Below are 14,922 nucleotides of genomic sequence, written 5' to 3' on the forward strand. Positions count from 1 at the left end.
ATCCTGAAGAAAGGAATGTGTCAGCACATCAGTCCAGCTGTGCAGAGCCACGAGCACAGGATGGAGGTGGCCTGGAACGGAGCCACAGAGCTTCAGCACATCTGCAAGAGGTTTCTGCTCCCCCAGCTCCTGGGCACTCTTACCTAAGATCTTCTAAAGCTGGCGTCCTGCCTTGCAATCGCCTCTCCACAGCCTGGATTTGATTTAATATCCCAAAAGGCGAGAAATGCGGCAGTGACAGCCAGGGAAGAATGTGCAGCCAGGAAGAGGAGCCCGAGCCTGGCATGAAACCAAAGGGCTGAGCAAAACAAGAGGGAGGAGCCCTGGCCGCTTCTCTCCTTCCTCCTTCTCTGCTGAACGCCTGGAGGGCTCAGGGCTGCTCCCTGCTGGGAGTCTCTCGTCCCTGCTGCGGGGCTGAAATGAGCCCCAGGGTCCCGAACCCATCGCAGAGCCACCCAGGATCTTCCACACTGCCCTTGCCAGCCTCAGGAAGCCGACCCCAAAGGAGCTCCCCGGAAGCAGCAGGCAGCTAGGGAGGAGGGCGTTGTGGGTCCGTGTGGCAGTGCCTCCAGGAAACTTTGTGAGTGCAGGTGGGGGACTTTGGGGAATCTGTGTGCGTGCTGAGTCTCTGCGGTGTAGGTGGACCTCAGGGGGTTGGACCCTTCGTTGTGTGTGCATGCGATTGTGTGTGACTTTCTGAGTCTACATTGTTCCTCTATCTGTGGTCTCAACATGTGTGTGATTTGCAGTCTCTTGTGGGGGGGGGGGGGGGTGGTGGATGTGTCTGCAGTTGCTTGGGGGGTGCTGACTTCTCTGTCTTCTCCAGGTGTCCCAGCTTGATGGATTTGGAAAGGAATTTGTCTTGATCCTCGGCACCAAAGAAAGCAGAGACCTCCAGGGGACATGGAAAGGAAGTGACTTTTTTTGTCCTGGGGCAGGGCACCAGGAATTCAGTCCTGCTCTTGACATCCAGAGAGCAGCTGCTGGAGCCAGAGTTTATCCCAAGAAGAAATCTGCAGCCCTTCGAAGCAAGAATTAGTAAGTATCTCTTCTATTCATGTGAAGGAGGTGCTGTTAACTGGCACCTCGCAGGAGAGAGAGACTTTGGTGCCACATGGGCCATATTAATGTTTGACTAGATTTGTTTGTCTTGGAGCAGCGTGCTTGCTTGAAAAAAAAAAAAAAATAACAAAGCAGGTAAGCTTAGGGAACCAGGAACCTTCAGAAGAAGGGGAGAAACGGCAAGAGGTGAAATTATTCTACTAAAGGTTCAGAGATCGGTTCTGGGTAAGCGAAGAAATGCTTTGTACCTTCTGTAAACTGGCAGGTCCAAAAGCTGTGTTAATTCTCCATATCCTCAAGCAGTAAACCCATAGGGTAGTATTACAGGCCAGATGTGTGTGTGAGTAGTCCAGATGTGGGGAGGAGGAGGGGAGGGGAGCTGTTTAGCAAGGCTGGCCTCCTCCAGATCATGGAGCTTCGCCCGTCATAGAGGAGATTAAATAAAAGTATATTTTTTTTTCAGCCAGATTCTGCTTTCCTTTAAATCTCTCAGTCTGGAAACATCCATGGCAAAGATCTGACCCCGTGATTACGCCACCGTGGAACTGCATTAGTTTGATCCCTATAAAGCAGCTTTGCCTGTTCCTGGCACTCTTTACTTTCCTGTAATACCATTATTTCATTTACTGGTATAAAATTATAACCAGATTGCATTTGAAAAACATTTCTTTCCCTCCGAGCAGGGCCGTGGTGTCGGTACATAAAACTTTTGAATTCGACTCCTTGATTTATACCGCTGTATCGGTCTTGTACTACATGCAAGGTGCGGCTTCTTGGGATTTTGGTTTAATTCACGTTTCATTTTTGGTCAGTTATTATGGATTTGGCATTCGTGTTCTGTTGGCATGATTCTGCAGCATTTTGTAGTAATTTGGCTTATTCAACTTGTCTTGATAGTGGAGGGGATATGTGGGAGGGGAGACAGGGGTTTTGTTATTTATTCTGTGTGATTTATATTCAAAGGACAGTTGCACAGAATATTGTTTCTTTTCATACTTCAATATAAAATCATAACTATTCGAGGCTTGCGCAGATGAGATCAGACGGAGCTCGTGGGGACGGGGACAAACTTTCCCCCCTCCTTTACAAAGCCACGCTAGCGTTTTTGGCTTCGGCCACGGTGATAAGACCTGAGGCTCATGGAAGTCCTATGACCGTCAGTGGGGGGTGGGGCTAGGGCGGGCCTGGGGGTGGAATTAGGGCGTTACAGGGTGGGGCGGATCTAGGGGTCCAGATTTTCCAATTGGAAAATCTGGCAACCCTAACTTTCACTAATATAAATATCATAAAATATATTACATTTTATAAACATCAAAGAACCTGAAATTAAAACATATCCTGATAAAAAAAGGGTTAATCAAATTATCTGTGAACTAAGACATTTAAGCATTCTAATATTTGCACGATATACAATTTAACTCTATCAGGAGTCGGCCCATTTTCATCGCCACCGGCTTCACTGTTCAGGCAGTGGGCCTGATGGGCCGCCGCGAGAGCGGACCGCTGGGCGAGATGGACCTCTGGTCTGCCTCAGCGGAGGCAACTTCTTATGTTCTTATGTTCCAGTAACCCAAAAATCGCTTCTGACTCCACAGCCCTGCCTCAGAGTTTTCTCTTCAGGTGGAAAGAGAAAATTTTGTGGTATCCAACAGCCCCTAGTGAAGCCCTACCCTCCGTCGAATTTTGTGCTAGTTATTTTAATGATTTTTCCTCTGTTTCTCTTTTGCCAGGAATTGGAAATTTTCTCTAAGAAGTACCTATATTGTTTCACTAGGACACATGTCCTGTTTTATACCTAAAAGGGCCCCTGAACTGGTAACCGGTTACACGCTGGCTGTGCTTCGGGATTTTCCCTAACCTAGAAGGTTAGAGCTTTGGCAGTCGGAAAGGATAAAGGACTTGCTATACTGCTTTTTCTGTGTGGTTACAATCAAAGCGGTTGACATATTTTAGACAGGTCCTTATTCTGTACCTGGGGCAATGAAGGGTTAAGTGACTTGCCCAGAGTCACAAGGAGCTGCAGTGGGAATCAAACTCGCAACCTCAGGGTGCTGAGGCAGCTGCTCCAACCTCTAGGCCACTCCTCCACTCCCAGTGGCCTATGTTGTTAACTCCCCTGAGATTGTGATGTCATAATGCCTCATTCCACCAATAAGAGTCAACCTCCTCAATGATGTCACAATAGCTTGATTGTGGTTACAATCAGAGGTTTACATATTCTAGACGGGTCCTTATTTTGTACCTGGGGCCATGAAGGTTTAAGTGACTTGCCCAGAGTCACAAGGAGCTGCAGTGGGAATCAAGCTCACAACCTCAGACTGTGGAGGCAGCTGCTCTAACCACTCAGTCACTCCTCCACTAGGCATTGTCTGGTTAACTGCCACTGAATGTCCAGGAGTAGTTAGCTCAGCGGGGCAGGAGTCTCTCCTGTCAGGTTAAACTCTTTGAATATCGACTCCTTATAAAGTCACATGCACAGTCGTGTTTGGGGTCACTGCTCGGTACTTGATCTGGCGAGAAGGACATGCATGAACTGAACTTCTCTTTAATGGCTACAGAGCTCTTCCTCTGACTATCTGAAGGGAGGGCATGGAGCTCACGTCTGGCCCGCTGAGATGCATCCTGGAATGACCCTGCATCGCCTTTACAGAAACCAAAAAGCCCGAAGCGGAGAGATGAAGGAAATGTATTTATAGGATTCTGTGGTTGTCATCATAGCGGTCTCTAATTTGGGAGGCCCCAAAGAGGAGGAGGAAGTGGTAGGGCAGAAGAATGCAGAAGGAGAGTGGGAGCTGGACAGAGGGTGCTGCAGGGCAGGAGTGAGGTGCTTTGGCAGAATACGAATGAGGTGTATTGGCATAGTTTTGTGTGGGTGGTGTATTCTTGGTACTAAAATAGCAGGAATGAGGTGCACAGTGGCTAGTGGTCTTAGTATGGATGCATCGGGGCTGGAATGAGGTGAATCGGAGCTGAGGAAAGGGGTCTCGGTGCTGGATTGGCAGAAGGTGTTGCAGGGCAGGAATGAGGTGCATTGACAGCTTCAAATGCATTGAAAGGATTTAAGATTCGAATAGTCTGTGTAGCTAGAAAATTGCTCATCGGGGAAGCTTAGCAGTATGCATACACTAGAGAATGATGCGGGGACAAATTTTCTCTATCCCTGTCCCATCCCTGCGAGCTCTGTCCTCATCTGCCTTGATCACTTTAAAATCATTCTCTAGTTTACACCCAACCAACATGGGGTTTAAACTCTTAGCAAGGAGACCCCTGAACTGAATTAAATGACCTGCTCTGGCCGAATGATTTAAAACTTCTGAACACATGTGGGGCACTGCCCATCCGCCCCCTGCTTTCGTGCCAAAAAAAATCTCTGGAATGCTTGGAACTGGGACAGATCTCCTCTGAAAACAAAAACAAACTGGCTTGTGTCTTCTGAGCAAACACTGTGGTTTGTTCTGCTTGCAATCTCCCGCAGGGTTAACCCATTGCGGTCCCTGGGCTCAGTAACGATGCAAGCTGAAGATGCCTGTGTCGGGAGCTAATGTCATTGGAAAGGGAACATCGCTATCGGGCAGTGCCCGGCCTTGTGAGAATGACCAGCCAGCCCATGCACTGAAACGAAACAACTCGTATAATCTATTATACCGGGGAACCCAAACCGACCGTGGGTGACAGGAACCAAACCAAGAAGATGAAATTCTGCCTTTGAGACCAGCTCAGGGAACCTGCTGTCAGCCGGTGCCAGGCCAATAAGGCTGGAATAGCCAGGTTCAGATTAAGCCCTGCCCTGAGGGTGGGATTTGAAGTCCTTCTTAGAGATTGCAAGCATACAGGCTCTCTGCTGGATGTCATAGGATAAAAGCAGAGATTTCAAGTTCCAGGCTGGAGACTTTTTATGGCCAGTCCTGGTTTTGAACTTACATCCCAGAGTAGTGTGGGATTTGTAGTCCTTGATCCTCCCATTGAAATCAGAACTGCAGGACCCATAATGCACCAGGATATGTTGCTCAGAAATCCAGGACTGGAACGGGATAACTTGGTCTCTCTGGGACTGGTTGGGTTTGTCCCCAATGATATGGAGTTAGGTTAGGGTTGTGGCTCTCTTTTTGTGATTACATTGGAAGTAAAACCTGGATGTCTCAATTCAGCCTCCTTTTTCTAGAGCTATGTGGTAGCCTTTCCCCAGTCGCAGGTCAGCTGGTTGGTTGAGGAGTAACTGGCTGGGGTGAAGTGTGAAGACAGGGTTTAACCACATCAGGCAGATGTGAGAACTTATGCCTTCACGACTTCAGCTTCCTGTGTGTCTGGATATTTATTTAGACACAAATATGTGCTATTTATACACATATGTCTATAATGCCAAAAAAAGTATGCAGACTAGAGGGTTGCCGACTTGCCCGCAAGACAACTGAATAGGCCGATCCAGTCCTGATTTTGTCACATTGCATGCAAAGAGATGTGGTCTCTGATGTTTGCAGGGCGAGCAATGGTGAAGAAGAGAATACAGATCCCTGTGTGACGGTGAGCAAATCTGGAAACCCTTTCACCAGTGCTTAGGAAAATTCAGCTGGAAAGCGGGAAGTAACATGTTTTTTCCTGGAGGTTGTAGTGGGTTGGAACTGAATTCAAGAGGGAAGGGTGAGGGGTAGGGTTCCCATATGGCTCCAGAAAAAGGAGGGCGGATTGAGACATCCGGGTTTTACGTCTACTGAAAACAATTGAAATAAGGAGGACAGATAGACATCTGAGCTTAACTTCCATTGAAAGCAATGGAAGTAAAACCAGGATGTCTCAATCAGTCGTCCTTTTTCTGGGGCCATAGGGTAACCCTAGAGGGGTGAGGCAGGGAGAGAAAAGTCAGTAACCTCTTTGTTCATTTAGTCTCTCCTTGTTAGTTTCTGTTCTGGTTTTGAATTTACTGAAGTGACAAATCTTCCATTTTAATTAACGGATATAGTTGCCACCTTATTAATCCAGTCCTGGTTTTACTCCTGTTGCATGCAGGGGCTTGTAGTTCTGATACTCCTTCAAAAAGGAAGAGCTGCTGTCAGCCCACAACCCTAGCCTGGGCCTAAACATCTGGATATGCTGTTGTCACTTCATCTAAGGTTCTTTTTAAATTAAACAATCAAGAAAATTATTTTATAAATAGCTTTTTAAAAAAAAAATCTTTCTTCTAACATAACACTTAACATAGAACAATTGCTTTCACCCACTACTTATGAGGAATTTAGGAAACGTCTGAAAACACACCTGTTCCTAAAGTATCTAGACAACTGATCCTCTCTTCTCTCTCCCCTCTAGAGCGATTAACTTGTTCTATTGATCACTCTCTCCTCAAAAATGGATTTCCTGTCCTATTAACCCTCTTTCTTCCTCCCCTCTTAAAGTCACTCAATTTGTACCTTTGCTTAATCTTTGTAAACCGCATAGAACTTCACGGTATTGCGGTATATAAGCTGTTATTATTATTATTATTATTAACATTGTTCTCATAGACAGACAATTAGAAAAGGTACAGAGATGGGGCAACAAAAATGATAAAAGGTTTGGGATGACTTCCTTATGTGGAAAGGCTAAAGTGGTTAGGGCTCTTCAGCTTGGAGAAGAGACGGCTCGGGGGGGATATGATGGAAGTCTATAAAATACTAACTTGTGTGGAAAGGGTAGATGTGAATCGCTTGTTTACTCTTTCCAAAAAATACTAGGACTAGGGGACATGCGATGAAGCTACTAGGTAGTAGATTTAAAACAAAGCAGAGAAAATATTTCTTCACACAACATGTAATTACACTCTGCAATTCATTGCTGGAGAATATGGTAAAAATCAGTTAGCTTAGCAGGGTTTAAAAAGTTTGCATAGATTCCTAAAAGGGACGTCCATAGGCCATTATTGAGATGGGGATATCCACTGCTTATTCCTAGGATAAGCAGCATAAATCTGTTTTATTTGGGATCTAGCTAGGCAATTCTTATGTTCTTAAAATTACTCTTTTTGTACTATCACCCAAGACATGACGTTAATTACGGCATGTTTTTTTCCTGAAATAAACTTGCTTCCTTTTAATGTAATCGGCCTCGAGCCTTTTGATCTGCCAGATCATCCAGCCCCTTCTTTTCTGAAAACATAAATGGATGGTAGTCCCATTAACTGGGCTGTTGTCAGAGGAAATGGGCATCTCTGGTGCCGCAGGAACTTCAGCTTCTCAAAAACATTCAGTTCAGTTCCAAGAGATGGGCAAACTCCAGTTCAATGTTCATGATGCTAGCATTTGACAGGACACAGTCCAAGTGGAAGTAGTTCTCATTTCCTCCAGTCCTGTAATATACCCAATGATGTGTGGACTGTATATGTTCGAACCTATTTCCAAAATCTTCATCTTGTCCTCCACCATTTCTTGATAACTGGGAAGACTACAGTTGACTTGAGCTGCATCATGGCCCCAGTTTCTCATTGCTTTCCCTGGATCGGTACCATGGAACCTTGTTACTCTTTGGGATTCCGCATGGAGTGTAGCTACTCTTTGGGATTCTGGAACCTTGTTACTCTTTGGGATTCTGGAACCTTGTTACTCTTTGGGATTCCGGAACCTTGTTACTCTTTGGGATTCCGGAATCCTTGCTATTCTTTGGGATTCCGCTTGGAGTGTAGCTACTATTTGGGGGTTTTTTTTGCCAGATACTTGTGGCCTGGATTGGCCACCATGAAGATGGGATACTGGGCTAGATGGACCATTGTTCTGACCCAGCAAGACTATTCTCATGTTCTAATTATTGCCTCCTAAAATGAAGTGTTCAAGGTTTCCTTCACAGAATTAGCCACTCGGTCAGTCTTGGACAGTCTGTGAATCTTCCTATCAGTGGGAGCTGAAGTAGACATCATGATTGGGAGGTTATTTACAGAGTTTGATAAGGGCGGATTCAAGTAATCGGTTTCCAGTTTGGGAACTACAATATTTCGTTGCTCATAACAGAAGAGACAGAGGTGCCAACATTTCAAAATGGTCAGAGGTGCTCAACATGATACCAACTACCCCTACCATGGGCTTGCTCAGTATTGCGGGTTCTCATCCAGAGAGCTGACTCCTATGATGGACATTTCTGGAGTTGGGCAGTGTGTGTGGTGTGAAGAAGATTGGAGAAATGGACTCCCTTCTCCTTCCTGAGTTACGGAATGGCCTTCTCCTTCACATCGGAAACAAACCGACACTATCTGCCTTCAAGAAACTCTTCAAAACCCATTTCTTTAATAAAGTTTTCAAAGATACCATTATCTGACCCTCCCCTCCATTTCCCTCTGCTTTGTCACTTCTACTTGTTCGTTTCTGTTCCTTCATTTTTAAACTGCTTTGAAGCCTTTTCATAGGCCCAATTGGCAGTATATTAAGCCAAATAGACAATATAGTCATGAGGGCACGTAGGGAAAAGTGCCGGGTTTTGAAAAGCCGTCTGGGCCCCCGGACGTGTCCTTAAAAGGAGAACATGTCTGGGGAAATCCGGACGTCTAGTAACCCTATCTGTGTGTTATTTTTGAGGCTGCTTTGATCCGTAGTTAAAACGGGCAAATGTATTGTATTGAAAACAGGAAGTTATATAAGGAGTTGACCATGAATAAGACACTTCTACAAGTGCAGAATATTAAAAGCTTGGTATTTTTTTTTAAAAAAATTCTTTATTTACGGTATTTGAAAAATACTTGGAGAGAAAAAGACGTGCTGCAAATAAGGCCCCGATATTCACAAATGTTTACCTGGCCAGAAGCTCTTGCCCGGTTAAACCCCACTGAGCTGGTCACTCCGCAACTTAAGCTGTTAGGTTCTGATTCGGTAAATGGTGTTGGACTCCTAGGCACTGTTCGGTGTGGTTGTCAGTCGACCGCTAGGTGCTGTTGACAGAATGGTGCCTAGTGGCATCCAAGCGTTCTTAAGCGCCAGTAGGCGTTGAATCCTTAGGCGCACTGCTGTTTAGGCCAGGGTTTTTGTGGCCTAAATGAGTGCATCTAGGGTAGGTGCCTAAGTCGACCCACGCCCAACCTCCGTTCCGAATCCGCCCATAACTGTGCCTACTTGCTGGTAGGTGTCTTGGTGTAGATTCCTGCTTCAAAGGGGTAGGCACCTACCGGCAAATTCATTTTCAAAATTGTTTTCTTAATGGTGCTTTCAATTATCATTGCCAATTAAAAAAAAGAATCCCCTTTGTACAAAGCTGCGCTAGTGGCCGCTGTCCAGGGAATGCCCCGAAGCCCTTCAAATCCCTAAAGGCTTCGGGACAGTGTTGCAGTTCATCTATGGATGGACCGCTCACCAGTAACATCATTCTGAATATAGACTTCTAAGTTTGTATCTTGGACAATGGAAGCTTAAGTGAGTTGCCAAAAGGAGCTACTTGGGATTTGATCCCTGGCTTCCCTAGTTCTCAGCCTGGTGCTCTAACCATTAGGTGAGTCCTCCACCATCAGAATTCCAGAGTTTAATTACACTCACCTTATCTTTCCCCCATAAGGCTAAGAGTGCTTGTCTTGGCCAACCCAACCCTTGCAACAGTATGAATCGGTCTTCCAGTTAGTTCCAAGGAGCACTGGGCATGTATGCCTATAGAAAAGGGTAGATTGGGGGCCAGTAAACATATTTGTCCCCATTTTTCCTGTCCTCCTTTACCTTGCAATAAAGTAGGAAGACAAATCCCAGGATTGAAATAAGGGGATTCAGCAGCTGTATCGGCCATGCTGACAGGTCAGCCATGTCTATTCCAGGCAGCACTGGAAAGTTCCTTCAAAACCTCTCTGGTGCTTTCCAGTTAGGGAGTGACAGAAGATTTTCCTTCTAACTGTGGATGGGGCGATTCTGTGGTTTTCTGAGGTGTTAATGATCAATCTCTTCTATTTCCAGCAATGGCCGAAAGCGTACAGGTTCCAGGTCTTGCCAGGGATGGGGCCAGGACCCCTTCAGAAGTTCCTGAGGTGAGGGGCGATCTCCTGATCTCGGGAGGGAGCCTGGGTGTGGTGATGGGCTCTGTTACCAGATGATGGCATCTTCTGATTCATGGTGTTCAAGCTTGGTGGCTTGGGTTGAATATTTATTACTAGGCAGAGGGGAAAGTGGAGATGAGATATTGGGCACCCTGTAGAGGAAAGAAGAGGAAGGAAGGATGCTGGACTACAGGGGTTGGGGTGGGGAATGTAGGGTCTTGATCTACCCCGAAGGTTTTCTTAGGGCATCAAATATCTTTGTGTCCACCCTATTTACTGTTTCCAAGAACCTTAAATTGCCTCATGGCTCTATACCAGGGGTAGGCAGTTCTGGTCCTCAAGAGCCCCAGGCAGATCAGGTTTTCAAGATATCCACAATGAGTATGCAGGAGATAGATTTCCATACATTGCCTCCTTGGCATATTCATTGTACATAAGGACATAAGAATTGCCATACTGGGACAGACTTTTGGTCTATCAAGACCAGTATCCTGTTTCCAACAGTGGCCAACCCAGGTCCCAAGTACCTGGCAGAAACCCAAAGAGCAGCAACATTCCAGAGCTGAGATTGTGACGTCATAATGCCTCATTCCACCAATGCCTAAGAGCCAACCTCAGCAGTGATGTCACAATGGCTTGATTGGCTCACATAGAAACAGAGCTTAACAGGGTTGGGAACCACTGCTCTGTGGTATTACTTTTTGTGCAGTACAAGAAGATTTATGCTCCCGATCAGGAAGCCAGTCCTGAGTTTACCCACAATGCACACACGAATGTGTGATTCCGATTTCCTCAAGCAAAGCTTGAAACTTCCTGCGTGCTTTTCCGAGGTAAAACCAGGACTGGCTCCCTGAGGTTAAGGGCTGCCATTTCCCATTTTATTGAAGGAATCGAGTCAATATACAATAATATAATACAAAGAGAGATTCATTACAATTAGATTCACAATTATGATATTTCCATACATATTTCTATCATTCCTCCAAAATATATTTCCATATGACCTATTCCATCCTACCCCTACACCTCCCTGTTCCCTTCTCCTCCTCCCCCCCCCCCCCCCCCCCGAATGGAAGGTGACACAAATTACCAGGTATTGGGATGCAATGAATGTTTCCAAAGCTTCAGTGTAAAACATTAAGAATCATACTTGGTGCGCTAGAGGAAAGATTTTGAATATAGGGGTCCCAGATTTTCAAAAAGAGACGAGTTCGTCTGGGAAATCTACGAACCTCCAAAACCTCAAATAAAAGTAAACGATGGTGTTGGTTCCTCCAATGCCGAAAACCAGGAGGATCTTTCTGTAGCCAATATTGCAAAATACATTTGTGACCAATCGTACATGCCTTTTGAAATAAAATGCTTCTCCCTTGTCCATATACCCCACAAGCAGCAGCTTTGCCAAATAACACCCCCCCTTGGGGATTCCACTAATGAACTATTCCATAATGAACCCAAATATAATAGGATGGCAGACCAGAATGACTTAATAAGAGGACATTGCCACGATGCATGAGATAGCGTATTAAGAGCTTTATCACATTTAATACAATTAGGAGAATTAACTAAGTCCGCATGAAAAGCTTGCACTTGTGAGAAATATGCCCTATGTAACCTTCTATAGGTACATTCCCTCCAAACACAGCCCGTAATAATTTTAGGCAACCGATGAATAGCTTGACTAAAATCAGGAAGTGATATTTGGATTCCTAACTCATCACACCATTTTTGTAAAATGTTCGATTTCCCATTTAAACTAACAGCAGAAACCCTTAGGTGAGCTTTTTTTTTTTTTTTAGGACGTCACTGTCTCATCCTATTTTGAGCGATTTTGTTTCTGCGTCTCAGCTAGACAGGGAGGGGTTGTTCAAAGCCAAGGGTGAGGCCTTGGGCTGTAAATTCTGAGAAAGTCGGAGGAAACCACATAAAACCACGTGTAGGCTTTTAAAATTGAAATACTACTGTCAAAGGAGTCGTAATGCTTCCTCGGCTAGCCCTCTCTCACCCCTCAGTGCAATATTCAGCTTCTCTTGAACGATATCGGCTATTTCTAAAACACTATAAGTGCATCATTTGTGGAGCTGAGTAACATGGGGAAAAGAGGTTGCAGTGGTTCTGAACTGGAAGCAGAAGGTCTGAGGTTCAACAGAAGATTTTAGGATGGCCATAATATCTACCAAAAAGTAAAAGGTAATCTATTAACATGTATATTTCTATTTTATTTAATAGGTCTGCAGAAAAATTATTTGTGGTTAAGGGTAGGAGGGGGCTTTAGAAGTGAAAAGATAGAGAGCTCTTGTAGTGTGTTGCAATAAAAACATAAGAATAGCCTTTACTGGATCAGGTCAATGGTCCATCTAGCCCGTAGTCCGTCTTGAGGGAGGCCTATCTAAGTCGCAAGTACCTGGCAAAAACCAAGAGTAGCAACATTCCTGAGCTGAGATTGATGTCATAATGCCTCATTTCACCAATGCCTAAGAGCCAATCTCATCGGTGATATCGCAATGGCTTGACTATCTTATACTTGGACTTGCTTAAGAAAATAAGAGTTGCCATATTAGGACAGACAGAAGGTCCATCAAGCCCAGTATCCAACAGTGGCCAACTCAGGTCCCAAGTACCTGGCAGAAACCCAAAGAGTAGCAACATTCCAGAGCTTAGATTGTGATGTCATAATGCCTCATTTCACCAATGCCTAAGAGCCAATCTCATCGGTGATATCGCAATGGCTTGACTATCCTATACTTGGACTTGCTTAAGAAAATAAGAGTTGCCATATTAGGACAGACAGAAGGTCCATCAAGCCCAGTATCCAACAGTGGCCAACTCAGGTCCCAAGTACCTGGTAGAAACCCAAAGAGTAGCAACATTCCAGAGCTTAGATTGTGATGTCATAAAGCCTCATTCCACCAGTGCCTAAGAGCCAACCTCATAAGGGATGTCACAATTGTCCTATACTTGGCTCATATAAGAACATAAGACTTGCAGTACTGGGACAGATCGAAGGTCCATCAAGCCCAGTATCCTGTTTCCAACAGTGGCCAACTCGGGTCCCAAGTAGTTAAACAGTGGATTTCCCCAAGCCATCTCAATAATGGCCTATGGATGTTCCTCTTGGCTATCTGCCAGGAAGAATTTGCAGTGTTCTTAGCGGGTTCACTTGTTACTGTGTAAAACTCTTCTGTCACCACCCGGCAAGAATCTAGAAAGCACAGCTGAGCATTTTCTGTTATTGTGTTCAGAATCTGTATGTGGCACTCTGGAAACGAGCCAGCTCCTTTCTGGCTTAGTCCCAGAGTAACTTCAGCAGTTCAATGGCCTCACACAGGCGCTCTGCAAGTGACCGCATGGCCCTGGGTGGCTTTCATTTAATCATCTTTCTTAGCATAAAATATGCTTAAGCTGTGAGTAGATGAGGGTGCATCCTCCCTGTCCATCCACAAGCGGTTTATCTGTTACAAACTCTGGACTTTCGCCAGTTGTGTGTCACGGGAATAGATGTGTTATCTTACGGGGAATCATTATGATTCTTTATTTATGATATGAAGTCCTTTTATGGGTAACAAAGCAGCTGCAGACACATTCTTTTAGAATGAAAAAAAACCCTCAAAAGCTGTTGAAGAGCAGCCGAGATTCACGGTGCTGGTAGCTCCCTCATCGGTACTTTTATGAAGATAAGAATTTACTTTCTTGGCAAACCTGAGTAGGCAAACAATGTCTTAGTCTAGGGCAGTGGTTCCCAACCCTGTCCTGGAGGACCTCCCAGCCAGTCAGGTTTTCGGAATAGCCCTAATGAATATGCATGAGAGAAATTTGCATATAATGGACTGGCTGGTGGTCCTCCAGGACAGGGTTGGGAACCACTGATCTACAGAACAGGGGTGTCAAAGTCCCTCCTCAAGGGCCGCAATCCAGTCGGGTTTTCAGGATTTCCCCAATGAATATGCATGAGATCTATTAGCATACAATAAAAGAAGTGCATGCAAATAGATCTCATGCATATTCATTGGGGAAACACAGAAAACCCGTGCCCACCAGGGAATGCGATATCCTCTTGCACTGAGGATGTGTCCCCAGGAGCTTCTGCCCAGCAGTGAAGGGTTACGATAGCTGTTGTAGTTGGTGTAAATGAGAATTGCCTGATCACTTGCCTGCCTGGTGCCAAGGTGGTGGATCTTATGCATCACCTAAATAGGATTTTAGATAGTGCTGGGAAAGAGCCAGCTGTCTTGGTACATGTAGGTACCAGTGAGATAGGAAAATATGGGTGAGAGGTTCTGGAAGCCAAATTTAGGATCTTGGGTAGAAAGCTGAAATCCAGATCCTCCAGGGTAGCATTTTTTTGGAAATGCTCCCCTTTCCACGAACAGGACCCACGAGGCAGACGGAGCGCCGAAGTGTCAAGGCATGTTTGAGATGATGGTGCAGGGATGAGAGATTCACAGTCTGTGGGGATGAGGACAGAGTCCGCAGAGACGGGGACACATTTTTTTGCCCCTGTATTATTCTCTACTCCCAATAGAGAGGTTTCAATAATGGTGAAAGGAAGCCAGGAGTGTTTAAGGGGAGAGCAGAGTGAAGGATGCAAATTATCCCAGTGGACTTCTAAGTAGCCTGTAGATGCAAAGAAAGTGTCTGTATACAAATGATTGAAGCCTAAAAAAGGTTTTTAAGGTTTCAAGATTTATTAAAATTTGATATCCGCCTTATCGAATTCAAAGCGGTTTTATAGAAGTAAAATAATTTTACAACAATTAATAACAAAACGGGGAAAAAACAAAAACTAACTCAACAAACATAAAGGCAAAGGACGTATACAAAATATAAAAACATGAATTAACTGGAACGAGAGGGAAAAGGACTACAATATATAGATATTAAAGAACAAATAG

At 44.9% G+C, this 14,922-nt stretch overlaps 1 protein-coding gene across 8 annotated transcripts in view; it reads left to right on the forward strand.

Annotated features, from left to right (window-relative positions):
- LOC117350105 (death-associated protein kinase 2-like) overlaps positions 1-14,922 on the forward strand; it is a 53,262-nt gene that overhangs the window by 12,030 nt on the left and 26,310 nt on the right. For 2 of the 8 annotated variants that reach the window (XM_033924083.1, XM_033924081.1), the window contains exon 2: positions 827-1,038. The exons of 1 other annotated variant lie outside the window; for it this stretch is intronic. In XM_033924083.1, coding sequence (XP_033779974.1) covers positions 827-1,038 — 212 coding nt within the window. Of the gene's footprint in view, positions 1-336; positions 591-826; positions 1,039-9,950; positions 10,022-14,922 lie in introns of those variants that run through there. 5 more of the 8 variants (XM_033924085.1, XM_033924084.1, XM_033924086.1 and 2 more) reach the window with 5 other exon arrangements.

This window comes from Geotrypetes seraphini, chromosome 16 (genome assembly GCF_902459505.1).
Source record: "Geotrypetes seraphini chromosome 16, aGeoSer1.1, whole genome shotgun sequence".
In the NCBI taxonomy this organism is placed as follows: Eukaryota; Metazoa; Chordata; class Amphibia; order Gymnophiona; family Dermophiidae; genus Geotrypetes; species Geotrypetes seraphini.